Raw genomic sequence first — 18672 nt, forward strand, 5'->3', positions numbered from 1 at the left:
CTCCATTTGCGCAAGGCGTCGTTAGAATCCTCCTCTGGCGGCGTAGTTTCACACCCGCCAACGATCTCCCAAAGATCCTGTCCTTGTAAATAGGACATCATGCATGTTGCCCACGTGTTGTAGTTGTTGTTGTTGAGTTTCTTAATTCCTCCAACGATTTGGAAATCACTCATCGTGTTGGCCATACCTCAGTAATACCAAACAAGTTCTTTTGACACAAGACTTGCAGAGTCACAGACTTCTCACGACACAAAAGAAACTCACTCACCACTAATCTCAAGAAATCGTTTCTGATGTGGAAGATCAGGCAGAGCTGCAACCACAGAGCATACTAAGGATTCCAAGAGATCAGATAACCTACACTAACCTCGCTCTGATACCAAATGTTGAACACAACTCACTGTGGGAAACACTCGCACTCTTTATTAAGACCAATCGAGAAGAGAATACAAGACACTCTGTAGAATACTTTTGCTTTTTATTGTTTTTGGATTTCTTGGATGAATAACCTACGTAGGGTGGGGGTATTTATACTAAGAGTAAACAATCTATATTTAACCAATCTAAATCTAGACCTAACCGATTTGAATCTAGACCTAACAAATTGAATCTTTCTCCTAAAATATCTACCTCTCTTTCTCCTAAAATCTCTACTAAAATAAATATACTGGGCTCGTACAATTATTGGGCTTGACTCTATTGGGCTAGTACAATTATTGGGCTTGACTCTATTGAGCTAGTGATGATATTTCAACAGGGAATGCGTGTCAGCAAGAATAAAACATTCTTTAACGAAAGATTCATAAAAGTGTGAAAACCTCTCCCTAGCAAACAAAGCGATTTAAAACCTTGAGGAGAAATTTCTACCGATTATACTAACGCACGAAAACAACAAGTTTGGACTATAATAATTCATGGGTGAGTATCAAATTCAAGACTTGAAGCTTACTTACCTTGAGATTGTCACCATGGAAAGCAAAATGAGCAAGTTTTCGAGACTTGACCCATCGTTCACCCTGGGCAGTGACAAGTCCATTTCCAAAAATTCTATGAACATGGCCTTGGAGTTTGGCTTTGGGGAAGTTCTTCTGTCGATCATTAAGCACCTCCTTGATCATCTCAGGCTCTGTAATGACCAGATGAGCATCTGTTCCAAACCACTGAACAAAGTTCCTCCCTGTTTCCTCAACTTTATCAGTACTCAAAATCATTCTCAAACATGTTTAAAACCGAAGAAAACCAAGGTTCCATACCGTAATCGTTGAGCCACGAGTGCGTATGAGGAAGAACCCGAGGGAGAATCCGATGCGAAAGGTCGATGGGGGAGGCCATGGCAATCATTCTTTTGGAGTACATCTCTCTGGTGTTGCCTTGGATGATAGCTTGTAAGAAGGCCCTTGAATCCCCTGCGACCTCATGAACCGTTGGATCTTGATCGGAGTCCACCATAGCTTGTCAAGAAGCTTGAAGATCCCAAGAACAACACTTGCAATTAAGAACACAGAGATGGTATTGCTCATAACATCCTCCATTGTTGCGTTTCTTTGAGTTGCTGCTCTGTTTTGTGCTCCTTAAAACAGCATAGCCTTTCCGTGCAGCCATTGTTTACTGATAATATTAAATATTTAGTTTCATATTAATTATTGATGATAAAAGAAAAAATCATAACTTGGGAATCAAGCGGTTGCCTGTAGACTTATTTATGAATAGGACAAATCATTGAAACGTCATTGCCCAAATCACTCTTATTTTATAAACATTAATGTTTGAAAAACGAGGCCGGTAAGTGTTTTAATTGTTTTTTTTAATGGATTCCTTGTATCCACTTAAAATATCGAAATATCTTTATTATAAAATATCTAGATATTCATGTCGAGATATATTCATTATAAAATATTTAGAGGTGGTCAGAAGAGCAATTCTATCTTTGGAAGGACACACTGAGAAAGATAATTTTAAGGAGAAACGACATGAGAAGGATGTAGTGAAGTTCGTTTCGGAATCGAGAAACTTAATAGAGTAGGCATAAAAAACTCTGCCCACGCGTTTTTTCTTATCCTCAACGAAGTAATGAAAAAAAATTGTACAAGAGATGGCATCTGTTAGTGCTTTATTTGAATTGGCTCTATGCCGATCTATAGTTGGCACTCGTGGAACCACGAGACACTCTATATAGAACAAGCAAGTCTTGGGGAAGAGATACAAAGTCGACTTTTTTTTTTTTTTATGGCTTGAAATAGGACACGAGACTGTTAGAATCGATACCAATTGTTAGCTCTGATACCAATTATTAGGATCGTTCAACAACGCACACACTCGTTCAAGATAAACACAAAGAACAAGAGAGAGAAAATACAATGAGGAATGTTGACTAAAGGTTTTAATATATATGGTTTCAATTTACTAAAATAGCTTCAACCAAAGATTTAAACAATCTAACAAATATATCTCTATCAAATTTTTACCAAATATCTAATATATCTCTCTATCACATCTTTACGAAATATTTTCCAAATATATTTCTACCACATCTAGGCATCAGGCTCCATATCCCAACAGAGACCTCCTTAGAATGAATACGCAGATTGAAATAAGACACGAGACCTCCCTAGAACGAATATATGGATTGAAATAGGACACGAGACCTCTCTAGAACAAATACATGGATTGAAATAGGACACGGGACCTCTTTAGAACAAATATATAGATTGAAATAGGACACGGGACCTCTCTAGAACAAATATATGGATTGAAATAGGACACGGGTTCTAGCTCTAGAACGAATATATGGATTGAAATAGGACACGGGATCTCCCTAGAACGAAAATATAGTAACACAATATGTTCTTTTATGATTAATTTCCAGTGATTTTTATGCTGTTTCACGTCAGGCTTTGTGATCTGATACCGAATGGAGAATGAGGTGCAGCCCTTGCTGGGGGCAAGTGGTGAGGAACTGAGCAGGCATGTGAGCGTAGGCCGGCGAGAGCGCCAAGGAGTACTTCTGTAGAATCATTGACATAGCGATCTTAGCTTCGTTCATTGCAAAGCTCATTCCCACGCAGCTTCGAGGGCCCAATCCAAATGGCAGATACCCAGCTGAGTTCCTCTCCATGACTTTCCCCACCCCTTCCCCAAATCTTTCTGGTTTGAATTCATGTGCATCTTCTCCCCAAAACGCTTTGTCGTGATGAACCGCAATGGTTGGGACGGTGAGCTGAAGCGTGGCTGGAAGACGGAGCCTCCCCAGCCTCACCTCTTTCTCCACCTGCCTCGACACCGTCATTGCCGGTGGATATAGCCTCAGGCATTCGTTGATGATCATCGTCATCTGCAAAAATCAACACCCAATATATTGTTGAGGATCGTTGGAACTGAGTCCCACTTCAAGTAATTAAGGAGTCCCACTTCAAGTAATTAAGAAGTTGATCATGAGTTTATAAGTAAGGAATACATCTACATTGGACACTGTGATGTTATGCTCAAAGTGGACACTGTCGTACCATTGTGAAGGTTCTTGATTCCTAACATGGTATGAGAGTCATGTCCTTAACTTAGTCATGTCAATAGAATCCTGAAGTATAGTCAAAAGTGACTACAGTGTCAAACAAATGGTATACTTTGTTCGAGGGCTCCAAAGAAATGAGTCAAGTCTTGATGAAGGGAAGACTGTTCGAGGGCTACACAGACCTCAGGAGAGGCTCTATGGTGTACTTTGTTCGAGGGGAGGATGATTGGGAGTGAGTCTCGTATCAACTAATTAAGGGGTTGTCATGATTTTATAAGAATGAAATTTATCTCTATTGGTACGAAACCTTTCGGAAAAACAAAAAACAAAGTCACTGGAGCTTACGCTCAAAATGGACAATATCATGTCATTGTGAAGATTCGTGATTCCTATCGTAAATTGTTAGAAACTTGAACGATTCTTACCGTTCTTAGTTTTGGAAGGCCTTCCGATGATGGGTTCTTGGTTCCGAAGATCTCGAGAACTTCGTTTCTAGCTTCGTCTTGCCATTCTTTGTGCATGGCTAGCAGAAACATAGTCCAAGCTATCAAAACGTTGGTGGTTTCATGGCCAGCAAAGTAGAAGGTCTTGCATTCGGCCACAATAACATCAGCAGAAATCCTGTGGGAGTTTTCAGGGTCGTTTTTAGCCTTTACCAACAATCCCAGAAAGTCATTCCCATACCCTTCTGCTTCACCATTCATGAACTTCTCTTCTCTACTCTTTATCATTTCCATGAACCATTCTTCCATTCTCTTTTCAAGCCTCTCCCCTTCAACATCGTCTTTAGATTTAAAAATTTTGCTGCACGTAATTCAAAACTAACGTTGAGATCGAAAGTATCATACTGTATGATATGTTAGAAGAGGAGTTCTACATCGACTTATTAAGGGTGTATCATTGGTTTATAAGTAAGGAATACATCTCCAGTGGTACGAGGTCTTTTAGAGAAATCAAAAGAAAAACCATGAGAACTTACGCTCAAAGTAGACAATATCATACCAGTGTGGAGGGTCGTGATTTTTGACATGATATCAGAGTCATGCCCTTAACTTAATTATGTCAATAGAATTCTCAAATGTCGAACAAAGAAGTTGTGAGCCTTTCGAGTCAAAAGTGACTCAAGTGTCGAACAAAGAGTGTACTTTGTTCGAGGGCTCCAGAGAAGAAGTTAAGCCTCGACTATTCGAGGGCTCCATAGGCCTCAGGAGAGGAGTTCTACCTCGGCTAAACCAAAAGCAAAGCCACGAGAGCTTATGCTCAAAGTGGACAATATCATACCATTATGGAAGGTCGTGATTTTTAACAAGATACCTGATTACGGGTACCCGAATTTTGTAACCGTTTCGAATTGATAGGTCGGAGAGGTCTTGCAACATCTGAAAAATACTCTTTCCTTGTTCATAAGAACTCCCAAAAGCCGTATGAGAAATGACATCCAAAGTGTAGACTTTCAATTCCTTCAACACATCGAGTTCTTTGCCTTCAAAAAGCTTCCACCTTTCAATCATGGTCGCAGCACACTCGATCATAGCTGGGATCATGTTCTACACCAACCCCAATTCATTAGCATATATTTACAAAGTTTTGGAATTCAACGAAGCACGAACTCACCTTGAGGCTGTCTCCATGAAACGCATAGTTGGCTATCTTCCTTGATTTGGCCCATCGTTCTCCCTCGGACGTGACAAGCCCATTGCCAAAGATTCTGAGTAAGTGATCATCCAGCTTGGCTTTTGGGTAATTCTTTTGACGATCATGGAATACCTCCTTGATCATCTCTGGGTCTGTAATCACCAGCTGAGCTTCCATGCCATACCACTGAAGGAATGTCTTGCCTGTTTCGATATCCACAAATTTATTAAAATATCCTCACTTGTCCAATAGGGTCTAGAAAAAAGAACGAAACACCCTTAAAAACTTTGAGGGTAAGCCCGAAAAGGAAAGCTCAAAGAGGACAATATCAGTTAGTGATGGGTCCGGGCAATGTGCCAGCGAGGAGGCCCTTCCTTGAAGGGGGTAGACACGAGGCAGTGTACCAATAAAAACGTTGGGCCTTGGGGTGGATTTGGTAGGGGTCTCACATCGATTGGAGAAAGGAACAAGTGCCAGCAAGGACGCTGGGCCCCGAAGGGGGTGGATTATGAGATCCTGGATTTGGTAGGGGTCCCACATCGATTGAAGAAAGGAACGAGTGTCAGTGAAGACGCTGAGCTCTGAAGGGGTGGATTGTGAGATCCCACAACGGTTGTGGAGGAGAACAAAACACCTTTGTAAGCGTGTGGAAATCTTTACCTAACATTTTAAAACCTTGAGGGGAAGCTCAAAGAAGACAATATTTACTAACGATGGGTCTGGACGTTACAAGATAGTTTAGGAATAAATTGTTTAGGGTCTACTATAAATACCCTCCAACCTACCAAAAATACAAAGCACAAAGTGTAGAGTTTCTACAAAGTGTCTCGTAATCTTTTTAAATTGTGAATGTTTGCTACAAAGAATTGTGTTCGACATAGTATGAGTTTGGTACCGTAATGATTGAGCCAAGAGTATACGTGGGGTAGAACTCTAGGGAGAATATTATGGGAGAGGTCCATGGGCGTGGCCATGGCGTGCATTCTTTTGGTGTACATTTCTGCCATGTTGCCTTGGATGAAGTTGTAAGAAGGGCCTTCAATCCCCTGCGCTCTCATCATCCTTTGGATCCTCATGGGTTTCCACCATAATTTCGCCACCACCTTGATGATGCCGCCACAAACAACACACCCAAGTACAAAGCTTGGAATAATGTATCCGCTCACACTCTCCATTGATCTCTCTCTCTCCCCTTTTTTTAGTTCATTGCTTGTGTCAATCCATAGCCTATGCCATCAGGATTTATAGTCCTTTGCCTCTGAATATTTAAGATATTTAAACGGTTGTGTTGTCTTTTGCTTATAGTCCTGTAATGTTACTTTCAATCTTTCTTTCAACCAAGCTTTAAAATTCTCTTTCGAAAAATTTCTTTGCCCCCGTTTTCTAAATCCTTCTCAAAATGGGGCTAGAGACTTGAGCATATGTTGTTCAGCCGTAGGCAGCGTGAATCCAAGTTAGCTTGACTCAGTGTTTGGAGTGATTGTTGGACAATCACAAAAGCTTAGGTTAGATTACGAGCTTATTTACATTGGGTTGAGTTCAAATAAATGAAAATTTCATAGATTAGATTGATCCCGAGTTCTCATAAACCCTAAATAGTTTGAACAACCCACCCCTAAAAATTTTATAGTTGAGTTGGGTGGAGTTCATTATTTATTAACGATTGTTTGAGTTGAAAATATTACGACCTGAACAAGTTAATGAGTCTAAAAAAATATTTAAACCCGACCCAATTCAACCCACGAACACCTTGAACCAGACTTCATTGAAATCATCTCTTTTTTTTATAATTAATCTTTTGTTTTATTAATCTTTATTAGAAATTTTGTACACATATAAGACGTTGATTTCAATGTGATGATCCCATAATTTCCTTTTTGTTTTTTCTTTTGGGGTTTTTATTATTATATTTATGAAATTTATACGTTTAATATTGACAAAAAAAAAAATGGAGTGATACAATTTTGGACATATGTATTTATTTTATACCAAAAAGTTGTAAAAATGGATTAATAAAAATAAATAAATAAATAATCGTGTTCATTGATCATGACTTATTATTTGTTAAATATATTTAGACAGTCCCTTTAAATTATTTTGGTAATAATTAGTTTCTGGAAGATCTCACGATATTAACAAGTCAAAATGGACAACGTTTGCTAGCGGCATGGGCACAGACAATGTCTGCTAGCAGTATGGGCTTGAGCTGTTAAAATAGTATTAGAGCCAAATACAGAGTAGTATCAACGAGGATGCTGGACTCTAAGGGGGTGAATTGTAAGATTCCACATTGGTTGAAGATGGACGTTAGGCCCCCAAGAGGACTGGATTGTGAGGACGCTAGGGCCCGATGGGAGTGAATTATGAGATCCCACATCGGTTGGAGAGTGACGTTGGACCTATATATAGTGCGACAACGAGGATGCTGGACCCTAAAGGGGGTGAATTGTGAGATCGACAACGAGGATGCTGGACCCTAAGGGGGTGAATTGTGAGATCGACAACGAGGATGCTGGACCCTAAGGGGAGTGAATTGTGAGATTCCACGTTGGTTGGAGATGAGCGTTAGGCTCCCAAGAAGACTGGATTGTGAGGACATTAGGGCTCGATAGGAGTGAATTGTGAGATCCCACATCTAATAGAGAGTGACGTTGGGCCTATACACAATCTACTTCTGCAAATCATGCTTAAAAAATTTCAATTTGTACGGTGAGACAGGAATGTGTATGGTGGATAAATATTTAATCGGAAAATAAAGTGTGGAAAAATAAATTAAAATAGTATATAATATTGGAAATGACAAAACCACCCCCTTTCATTTTCCACTTCACCAACTATATTTAATTGAAAAATATGGTGTGGAAAAATTAAACAAAATAGTATATAATATTGGAAATGACAAACCATTTTCTAATATTTAATAATTAAAAATATAAAAAGAATAAACGAATAATAAAAGAAAAAGAAAAGCTCCTACTGCTTTTCCACATAATTGGTCGAATTCAGAACCTATTTTTTCTCCGTCACCTTTTCAACTTCTCACGAAGCGTCACCATTGATTCCGTCACACTGCTTCATCACTCCCCATGTAAACGTCCAATAACATCTCGCCACGTCCCAATATCCACAGCTTCAACGACACCGACCGGTCTATTTAAACCCCATCTCTACTAATTAAGTTGTAATAGAAACCGAAATGAGCGGCGAACCGGAGAGCGGAGGATCGAAGGCGGCGAAGATAGTCGGGGCGGTGGTGGGGTTCGCCACTTTCATTGGGTGCGTGGCGAGCGTGTTGTCCGCCGGCGCTGAAGCCATGGGCGACCCGAAGATGATGAAGGCTCCGGGAAGACGGGGGCAGATGATCGAGAGGGGTAAGTTTGAGGAGAACCCCTCTGGGTACTTCAGAGACCTGCGCAATAAATAAATATATGAACCAACTTTCCATAATGCTCAATTACTTAAATAATTATGGATGTGTTTAATTTTGTTGTCCGTTTTGACTTACTTGTTATGGGTCGTGCCCATGACGAGTAGATGTTGTTTGTTTTGACCTGTTATGGGTACGTCTATTGTTATCAAATATTGTTTGTTTTGACTTGTTGTGTATCTTATCTTTTGTTAGTAGATGTTGTCCGTTTTAACACGTTATATTTTAATGCATGTTGCTCTTAGATATTGTTCGTTTTGACCAGTTATGTAATATGTCCACCGCTAATAGATATTATTCGTTTTGACTTGTTAAGTATTATCGTCTTAAAACTTAAGACTATGTTGTCTGCTTTTGTATGTTACATATCGATGTTAGCCTCATGGTTTTTAAATGTATCTGTTATGATATTGCTTTGATGTTAGACGAACACGACTCTCCACAATGGTATGATATTGTTCATTTTGAACATAAGCTCAAAACAAGGGTAGAGAGAGATTTTTGAAAGAGATGTTATTTAAGCAAGCAAGAGAGAAATAACAACGGCTTACCGTATATAACCTTGGGTAGGGAGAAGTTGATAACTAATCGTATCCTCCTATCCAAGGTTATATACTGTAAGTCGTCGTTATTTCTCTCTTACTTGCTTATATAACGTCTCTTTCAAAAATCTATCTCTGTCCTTGTTTTCTAAAACCTTCTCTTAAAATCGAGGCCAGAGGCTCGAGCATATGTCGCTCGGCTGTAGGCGACGCACGAACGAATTGACTTAGCTCACTTGTGGAAAGTGAGTGTCGCACAATCGCAAGTCCGATGTCATTAAAAGTGTGATTGTGACATGACTTTCCTTTGGGCTTCTGAGAAAGCCTTACACTAATAGAGAGAATATTATTTGTTTATAAACTCATGATCATTCCCTAAATTAGCCGACCACATGTGATTTTCATCATCCAACAATTGCAATAAAATAATAAATTGCATCCTCTATATTTTTAAATCTTAATAAAATTTACTCAAATTTCTAAAAATATATTTAAGAGGAAATAGAAAAATCAAAATAGTCAAAGTTTGGTCAAGTCATTCATAAACAATTCCCCAACCAATCCATGAGAGACACGTGTCGTTACATTATTTACATTACATTTCACAAGAGATTTTCAAGCCAAAAGCCAGAAATCCTTTTGGCGTTTTGTTGTGATCAAATAACCACCCAATTTCTTGCTCTTCCTTCTCACTGCAATCGCCATGCAGCTCGCATTCTGAATACAATACTCCACTGTTCCGCCGCCGTCTCCGCCGCCACCCCACCGGTGGCCGGCCCAGATCATCAGAAGCCGCCATGTCGTCGACCGTTTCTTCTTCTGCCCCAAAACCAGCAACGATGCCCCTTGCTTTCTTGCTTCTTCTACAATCACTGGCCCTTTCTCCTTCCCTTCCACCACTGCTACTTCAATTTCCACCTAAAAATACAAAATTTTTCAAAACCCATCTCTTAAATCCTGTTTAATTCCACCCCATTTGCTCAAATTTTGTTCTTTTTTTTACCTCGGGTCGCTTCAATTGACATAGATTTCTCATCGAATGAACTAGTTCATACGTTCTTGGTGCTGTCTCCTTAGATCCTTCCCCTGCAACAAAGAATCTATTAGAAACCACGAATCTCTACAATGGTATGATATTGTCTAGCTTTTGATTTCCCTGAAATGTCTCCTACCAATAAAGATAAAGATGTATTTCTTACTTATAAATTCATGATCATTTCTTACTTAGTTTTTCAAAAAGTCTCGTACCAATGGAGATGTATTCCTTACTTATAAACCTATGACCATTTCTTTAATTAGTCAACGTGGGACTCCCTTCCAACCATCCACAAGAGAATCGTTATCAAAAACTGAAAAAATCAAATGGTTATGGTACGAAATAACCTAAGTTTTAAGGGTTTGGTGGAAAATTTGGACCTTTTTTTGAAGGGTTGGTGAGATGGAGAAGAACAATCATATCTTGATTCTGAACCGTATTTGAGAGCGCCCATTGAAGAGCTCCTTCAGCTTCAATGGTGGAATCAACCACAATCATTATCTTCCTTCCAATTCCCAACGCCGGCTTACCTCCACCATTACTCTCATCAAACTCCCCGCCCTTCCTCTCCCCTGTTTTCACAGAAACAGAGTCCGGTTTGGACTGAATTGGCACACGAACATGAGACCGGATCCGGTTCAGGCAAAAACTCGGCAGCTTTCCACCGGTTTTCCCCATTTCAGAAGATGGGTCAGCTTCAAAAACACCTGTAGGAAGGAAGAACAGAAGAAGAATGTGGGGACTTGTTTGCTGTTTGGTTTGGTTCGGTTTGGTTTTTATTTTGAAGCTCTTTTGCTCTTGCTTTTGGAATGTGCGGAGTTATTAACGAACGTGCTGGTCATGAAACAGTAGGCCACCACCACCATCTTCAATTTGATACTCTTCCGCCATAGCCAGCTGTGTTCTTCAGCTCCCATAATTTGACATTTTAATTACAATTAATTCTTTAATTTTCAGGGAAAAGAAAATGAAAATTATTGGAGATTTTAGAAAAGAGAGAGCAGGCTGGCATTTGGATTAAATTATTAGAACTTTTCTTAGTGTAATTAAGAAGCAAGTGATGAGTTATGATTGTGATATTAATTAATTTGGAGTTGATTAAAAGCTTAATTGGCATTAAAAGAAGTTTTAATTATGATTAAGTTGTAGAAATATTCATTTAACCGAAGGATCTTGAAATGGTCGGGGAATTTACATTAAAAATCGAGAGTTGGGTTGGTGACCTAAACGACCGGAGTAAAGTTCGTAACCCAATCCAACTCAAATGGATTGTGTTGGATTATCGGGTTTTTTTTTTAATAAATCATACTTATCCACGATATATGTTACGTTGATGAAGGGAGTTGATGAAGGGAATGAGATTTTAGACGACCAAAAGAAAAAGAAAAGAAAGGAATGATTCATTCAACTTTGATAAAGAAAGAGAAAGAAAGTGAATGATGGAAGTTAGAACTCATGGGTTATTTTATTGAAGGGATTTGATGGGATTGTGGTGATCCAAATGGTTACCCCATGGGCCAAACCCTACCACGGTTTTCTATACATGGCCTACAGCCCACAAGTTCTCGAATGACACATACCAAAGGTGTAACAACACTTGACCTACTCGGCTATAATACTCGAGCTCGGTTCGGCTTCCCTCATACAAAAATAGCAACCGCATTGAGCCCTCGACTCTTGGCTTGGCTCGATCCATCCCCTTCCTCTAGGTTTCTATTTGCGTTGCTTAAGTTCCTTTCTCGTATGCATTTATTTGTTACACGTAGTGCCAAATATTTGGCGTTTCATGTGAGATCCCACCGTGGTTAGAGAGAGGAACGAAACATTTTTTATAAAGAAAAATCTTTTCAGACGCGTTTTAAAACTTTGAGGGGAAGTTCGAAAGGAAAAACCAAAGAGGATAATATCGACTAGTAGTGGGCTCACATTTCAATGGCGTCGTCTGATCATCACCAAAGTCTCATTTATTTTACTAATCCTTTCATTATTCATTATTAATTAATTTAGTTTGAATGGGCATATGAACAAACATAAAAACAAAACAAATATATATATATATATATATATATATATATATTCTTTTTTTTATTAAAAAAAAAAAAGAAAAGAAAATATGATTAATGAATTGACGTAATTTGGATGAAAGCAAGGTGTGGGTGAGAATTATTAATTCAAATGTGTTATTTATTTTATCATGAACCAAAAATAGATAGAAAAAAAAAAACATTTTTGGGTAAAAATCAACGGCCCTTACATTACCCATCAATAAAGTTGTCTCTTTTTTTTAAAAAAAAAAAAAAATTAATCATTTAAAAAATTTTAAAGTGAAATTTGCCCGTATTTTAGCACTAGCTCAAAATTTAGAGTTGATGGAGTTGGCTACTCGAATGAACCGAATATAGTTCACAACCTAATTTAACACAACTCTTTATTTTTCGAGTTGAGTTCTAAAACACGCGCTTAATAACTAAAATCTTGTAAAATGAAATATCAAACATCTAAAGTCACAACAGATCTATTACAAACGTCGAATGGTTTTAATCATCGAAACAACCCTAGAAGCAGGGGTGCAAACAGGTTGAGTCGAGTTGGAATGAAGGAAAATTTTGGACGAACCCAGAATTTCTGATCTGTTGGGTTGACCCAACCAACAAATTCTCAAATCACAAACTGAACGGAATTTTTGATTCTTCAAAAACCAACCCAACCCTAACCGTACCTAACTTTTATTGTTTGAGTTGGATAGTCCAGACTGTCTGGATTATGAAGTCATTTACGTACAAAGTTGATAGCCTTTTTAGCTAACAATAAACTCTCATCCTTTTTATCTAATTCAACAGCTCATAAACCCTAATTGGAGAACAGTTTTTGGGTTGATTGGATGTTGCTTATCTGTGGATGTCAAGAGCTTGGGTGACATGTTTTGGTTGATGTCCTACACACTGTCGCCCCACAAGACACAAAGAACTGTGCCCATTGGACCTTCCTTATAGGTGCAATGAAGAAAGAAAGGCTTGATGTACCATCAAATCTAGCTTAAATTTGAAGGGTTATTAGATGGGAAAGAAGAAAAGGATTGGGTGATGGGGAATTCATGGCCATGGAAGGTGGTCTTATAAATGCATGGTGGAGAATGAAAGAAAGCAACAAAACGTGGTTAGAACAGGACATCAATCTGTCCAACATTGTTCGAGGAGTTAGGGTTTGGGAGGAAACTGCTGGATGTGGTGGGACTATGAACACTTTTGAATCATACCTGTTTTTTACCATGTTATGGGTTTGAGAAAGCTTTGAATTTGGGTTTGGTTTATGTTGTTTGTTGAATCGACATGGATTTAGAAATGGGTAAGTAGCGTTCGATTTGATAAGTTTTTGTTTGTTTGATTCGTTCGAATCGAACGAAGTTGAGCTATTCTGGACTTAGAGATAGAGTGTACCTTGAACTCGAAAATTCATTATTGGACAAAAGTCAGGTCTCACCCCTTGCATTCGCCCTCACCCTTGCCCACATTCCTTGCCCTCGCTGTGCAGACACAATGTGAGATCCCACACCGATTGGAGAGGAAAACAAAGTATTCCTTTCTCATAAGGGTGTGAAAATCTCTCCCTAGTAGACATGTTTTAAAACCATGAGACTGATAGTGATACATAATAGGCCAAAGCGGACAATATCTACAAGTAGTGGACTTGAGCTGTTACGAGTAGTATCAGAGCTAGACATTGGGAGTGTGCCAGCGAGGACGTTGGGCTCTCATGGGAGGTGGATTGTGAGATCCCATAACGGTTGGACCGGAGAACGAAACATTACTCATAAGGGTGTGGAACCTCTCCCTAGTAGACGTGTTTTAAAACCGTGAGGCTGATGACGATACGTAACGGGCAAAAACAGACAATATCTACTAACAGTGGATCTGAGCTGTTACACGCAGCTCCTAACCCTTACCAAAAACTCGACAACCCAACTCAAAAATAGAGAGTTAGGGAGTTATTTGGATTACCAACCCAACCCATTGAAGTTTTGAGTTGTGAAATCGAAATGTTTCAAAAATACCGTTCATACCCTTTGCCGCTCCCATCCAAACTTCATTTCATTTCCCTTTTATCTAATAAATAGAACATTTCTTTATATAAACACAAGTCTTTTTTTTATTTCATTTAGGTGATTGTTTGGGAGTTTGCTTCATGATGAGTAGTTTTCATTTGATGTGGAACCTTCAAAAACTCCCCTTTCATGATACTTCATCACAAGATCTCAACTTGCCCATTGGTCCAAACCCTTTTAACTCACTACCACCTTTCCTTTCTTAGTATGGACCAATGTTTCTTAATGATTTATCAATTTCTTTTGAAACTTTGATGGGTGACTCAAGTTTCTACATTTTTCTAATACGTCGTTGCTACCGATCGAATCATTGTTATTGTCAACTCTCTTTCTTCAAAATTTCTTTTCCGCCTTCGAGTTTTGAGGTGGAGATCGAATCTTTTCGTCTTTTTGGTCAAGTTATATAGAAAAATTACGATTAAGGGTAGGAGGTTGATGGTTTACTATGACCCGTGTTCAATCTCAACCATATGGTTTGAGTCAACTTTAAATAAATAAAAACTTTATGGGTTGGGTTGGTTCATAAGTTATTCTATCAATGTTAGCTCACGATTTTAAAACACGTCTGTTAAGGAGAGGTTTTCACACCCTTATAAGGAATGCTTCCTTTCCCTTTCCAACCGACGTCAGATCTCACAATCCACCCCTCTTGAGAGTCCAACGTCCTCCCCTCTCCAACCAATATGGGATCTCACAATTCACCCTCATTGGGGGCCGAGCGTCTTCACTAACACACCGCCCGGTATCTGACTCTGATACACTTTGTAATAACCCAAACCCACCACTAGCGAATATTGTCTGCTTTGGCCCATTACATATCATCGTCAGTCTCACGATTCTAAAACGCATTTGTTAGGGAGAGGTTTCCACACCTTTATAAGAAATGCTTCCTTCCCCTTTCCAACTGACGTGGGATCTCACAATCCACCCTTCTTGGAGGTGCAACATTCTCCTCTGTCCAACCAATATGGGATCTCACAATCCACCCCGCTTGGGGGCCGAGCGTCCTCCCTAACACACCGCCCGGTATCTGACTCTGGTACCCTTTGTAATACCTCAAGCCCACCATTAACAAATATTATCCGTTTTGGCTAGTTACATACAGTTGTCAGCCTTATGATTCTAAAACGCGTTTATTAGAGAGAGATTTTTATATCCTTACAAGCAATGTTTCGTTCCCTTCTCACACTAATATGAACTCTCGTAATATATTTATTCTCATATGTGTTTTAAAAATATATCTTGTGTTTTTGAAATGCAATTATTTATTCTCTAATTTTAAGTTTTTTTTTTTTTTCTAGAGATATAAAATTATTGCTGATTGGTTTATAAAGATAAGATATCTATTGAAGTTCCATCCCCACATCACAATTATTCCATCCTCAAATAATTTGCATTTTCCCTAATTCAAATACAGTAATTCCCTCTATCCATATATAATTCCCTCTCCCCTCATCACCATATTCAACAAATTTCTCTCCCACACTCTCCCACAAATCTCTCCGCCCAAATTCCCCCTCAACCATGTCCGCCGCCACCCACCTCTCCGGCAACCCAGATAAGATCTTCCACAAACCACCACATCGGCGGAACGCTTCCACCGAGCTCGACGTCTTCGAAGCCGCCCGCTACTTCTCCGGTAGCAACGAACTCATTTACACCAACACTTCATCATTCACTCACAATATCATCAGAGAGGATCACAGCAGCCGGAGAGGCGGAAGAATGAGCCTCGACTTGCCGTTAAGAACCAATGCAGCTCCACCGCCGCCGTACACGGCGGAGAAGCCACCAATCAAAGAGAAAAAACACCGGCAACAACCCAGCTCCCCGGCTGGTCGGCTCGCCAATTTCCTCAATTCCCTCTTCAACCAATCAGCTTCTCAAAAGAAAAAGAAACCCAAAAATGGCATGAAAAACGATGAATTTCATCACGAAATTGGAGCAAGAAAGAGAAGAAGCAGCTTAAGTTCGCTCATCGATTCAAAATCATCTTCAAACATCTCAGCTCCCAACAAAAATTACAAGCAAATCAGAAACCTTTTGGATCAGACACGACCAGCTTCCAAGAATCTCGGAAATGTTAAGCAAAATTCTGATCACCCGACCAGAAAAATCAAAGATGTCGACCAAGATGCTCGAAGTGATTCAAGTTCCGATCTTTTTGAGCTACGAATCTACGACTTCGATTGATGAATATGCCGTACAAATCTCTAAAATAGTATGATATTGTCCATTTTGTGCATAAATTCTCATTGTTTTTGCTTTTAATTTATCCAAATGGCTTTATATCAAAAATTGATTTGTAACATACTCGATCAAATGGTTAGTTTTCTCGCCTTCTACAGATCCCATACTACTCCCATAAACTTAAAATCTATAATCCCAATTGCTATGGGAATACCGTTTAATTTACCTGTACCTATTTCAATAGTCTCGGTTAATCCTGTCTTTATTTGATAAGAATCAATACGATCTTTATACGGTTCCTCCTCTGAATGAAATGGTAACCTCACGGTTCACAAATATTCATAATTTTCGCATTAAACCCACACATGCTTGTATTTTTATTTATAAATACGTAAAATAATTTCATCTCGTCTAATTCTTTTAAAAATCTCTTTTTTTCTAATTATTGGGATGAAATTTCTCCAAAATATTTGCTTTTTGGGGAACACCCATTAATGATATTTAATGAAATAATTAATCTCTAGAAACCTTAAATTGGATTATGTTATTGAAACTAAAAGGCACTTTTTGTTTAGTTAATGAAAATCAGTGTTCATTAATCATGATTATTGTGATCTTAATCCAATAAATTGTTTTTATTTGACTATATAATATGTGTAACACTGTTCATTTATGTTTTTTTTTTTTTAAATACACATTATTTAATTATTGGGGGAAAAAACAAAGTGGGGAACTGATAAGGTTGGGGGGCAAACGTTGTCGTTTTATGAAGAAGAGAGATCCAAAGAGATAAACTGTCTGGTTGACAAATGGAATTTAAGGGTTCTTTCAAAGGTTTAATGATGAAGTTGGAGCAAAGTTGTATCCTATTGATCATACCACTTTATCTTTAAATCTTTTTTATATTAATTAATTTTGATCTTTTTTTTATTTTTTTGATTGAATCATATTTAATTTTTGAATTTTATAAAAAAAATGTGTAATAAAGTCATTTACCTATTTAATATTTTTTAAAATCTTATAAAATATTTTCAATTCAATATCTGAATTTTTTAAAAAAATTTAATATATTATGAAACTATCATATAACAAATATTAAAATTAAAAATTTAAGGAGTTTTGGAGTTGAATTAGTAAAACCTACTAACATGAACAACTAAACGGCGCCGTTTGGTGAACCTGAAAAGTCAAAAGTCGGCCGACATCAATTTCATCGTCGTTATGGGTTGGGAGTCGCTGCCACGTGGATTGGGAGTGTCGTTTCCTGGCCAACCCTTTCGAATTGGGATCGTTTTTCGATTTTTGTTCATTATATGAATATCCAACGGCTCATATTATTGGGCTTCAGGTAAAGCCCAATTTTATAAACAGCCCAACTCTCTCCAACCGATGTTTAGTTCCATGTAACAGCCCGGTCCTCGCTGGCACACGCTCCGTCTCTGATACCATTTGTAACAATTCAAGCCCACTGTTAACAAATATTGTCCGCTTTGACCCGTTGCTTATCGTTGTCTGTCTCAAAGTTATAGAACGTGTCTATTATGGAAAGATTTCCATACTTTTATAAGGAATGTTTCGTTCTCTTCTCTTATCGATGTGGGATCCACATTCCACGTCTCTTTCAATGATGCAGAATTTAGCCAAGCATGATTGTTTCAATTGTGATCAGGTTCGAGATATCGCTCTCTATCTAATTTGTCCTACTCGAGTTCTTGCATTGATTTAGTGTTCTGTCCAACACTCTTCGATACTTATAATAAGCATAAAGTGGTGTCAAACTAAACTCGTCTTCAAATGCATATTTCGAGGGCTAGGGTTGCACATGAGATCTTTCCTCTCTCAATAGTCGAATGCCCTCCTCAACTCAACATTCGAGCGTCGGAAGGTATGCCTTACCTCTTCGAGAAACATGGACACTAACGATCGTGGATGGACCTGAACCTATGGACTTGCCTTACCTCAACAAAGGCAATATATGTTTTATACTATCAATTCATGTCTCATGCCAACGACACGAGCATAACTCAATTGATTTAGGCGTACACCTTCAACTAAAAAGCTAGATATACGAATCGTCACTCTCCACATATTCAACACGGAAAAAATTCTCGAAGTCCGATCGAAAATAAAAGCATTGATCATGATATCAGAAATTACAACTCTTATAGCTGTTAATCCACAGCCAACAAAGTTCATTAATGAAAAAAAAAAAAAAAAAAAAAAAAAAAAAAA

General features: G+C 38.5%; 3 protein-coding genes and 1 pseudogene across 3 annotated transcripts; 1 reads left to right on the forward strand and 3 right to left on the reverse strand.

Annotated features, from left to right (window-relative positions):
- The window catches only part of LOC111449591, a 6665-nt pseudogene extending 5070 nt beyond the window's left edge, over window positions 1-1595 (reverse strand).
- A 1238-nt stretch (window positions 1596-2833) lies between these two features.
- On the reverse strand, window positions 2834-6318 carry LOC111449593 (cytochrome P450 CYP749A22-like). The gene is made up of 5 exons (XM_023089548.1): window positions 6039-6318; window positions 5123-5346; window positions 4823-5055; window positions 3934-4312; window positions 2834-3331 (listed from the first exon to the last, which is right to left on the reverse strand). Exons 1-5 carry the CDS (start codon window positions 6316-6318, stop codon window positions 2888-2890), a joined length of 1560 nt encoding a protein of 519 aa, XP_022945316.1. The 3' UTR covers window positions 2834-2887.
- A 3310-nt stretch (window positions 6319-9628) lies between these two features.
- LOC111449594 lies at window positions 9629-11076 on the reverse strand. The gene is made up of 3 exons (XM_023089550.1): window positions 10529-11076; window positions 10116-10198; window positions 9629-10030 (listed from the first exon to the last, which is right to left on the reverse strand). The coding sequence occupies exons 1-3, from the start codon at window positions 10824-10826 to the stop codon at window positions 9728-9730; spliced, it is 684 nt and encodes a 227-aa protein (XP_022945318.1). The 5' UTR covers window positions 10827-11076; the 3' UTR covers window positions 9629-9727.
- A 4620-nt stretch (window positions 11077-15696) lies between these two features.
- LOC111449738 (protein BIG GRAIN 1-like E) lies at window positions 15697-16591 on the forward strand. The gene has a single exon (XM_023089762.1). It carries the CDS (start codon window positions 15775-15777, stop codon window positions 16441-16443), a length of 669 nt encoding a protein of 222 aa, XP_022945530.1. The 5' UTR covers window positions 15697-15774; the 3' UTR covers window positions 16444-16591.
- Window positions 16592-18672: the final 2081 nt, after the last annotated feature.

This window comes from Cucurbita moschata, unplaced genomic scaffold (genome assembly GCF_002738365.1).
Source record: "Cucurbita moschata cultivar Rifu unplaced genomic scaffold, Cmos_1.0 Cmo_Scf00011, whole genome shotgun sequence".
NCBI classification, from domain to species: Eukaryota; Viridiplantae; Streptophyta; class Magnoliopsida; order Cucurbitales; family Cucurbitaceae; genus Cucurbita; species Cucurbita moschata.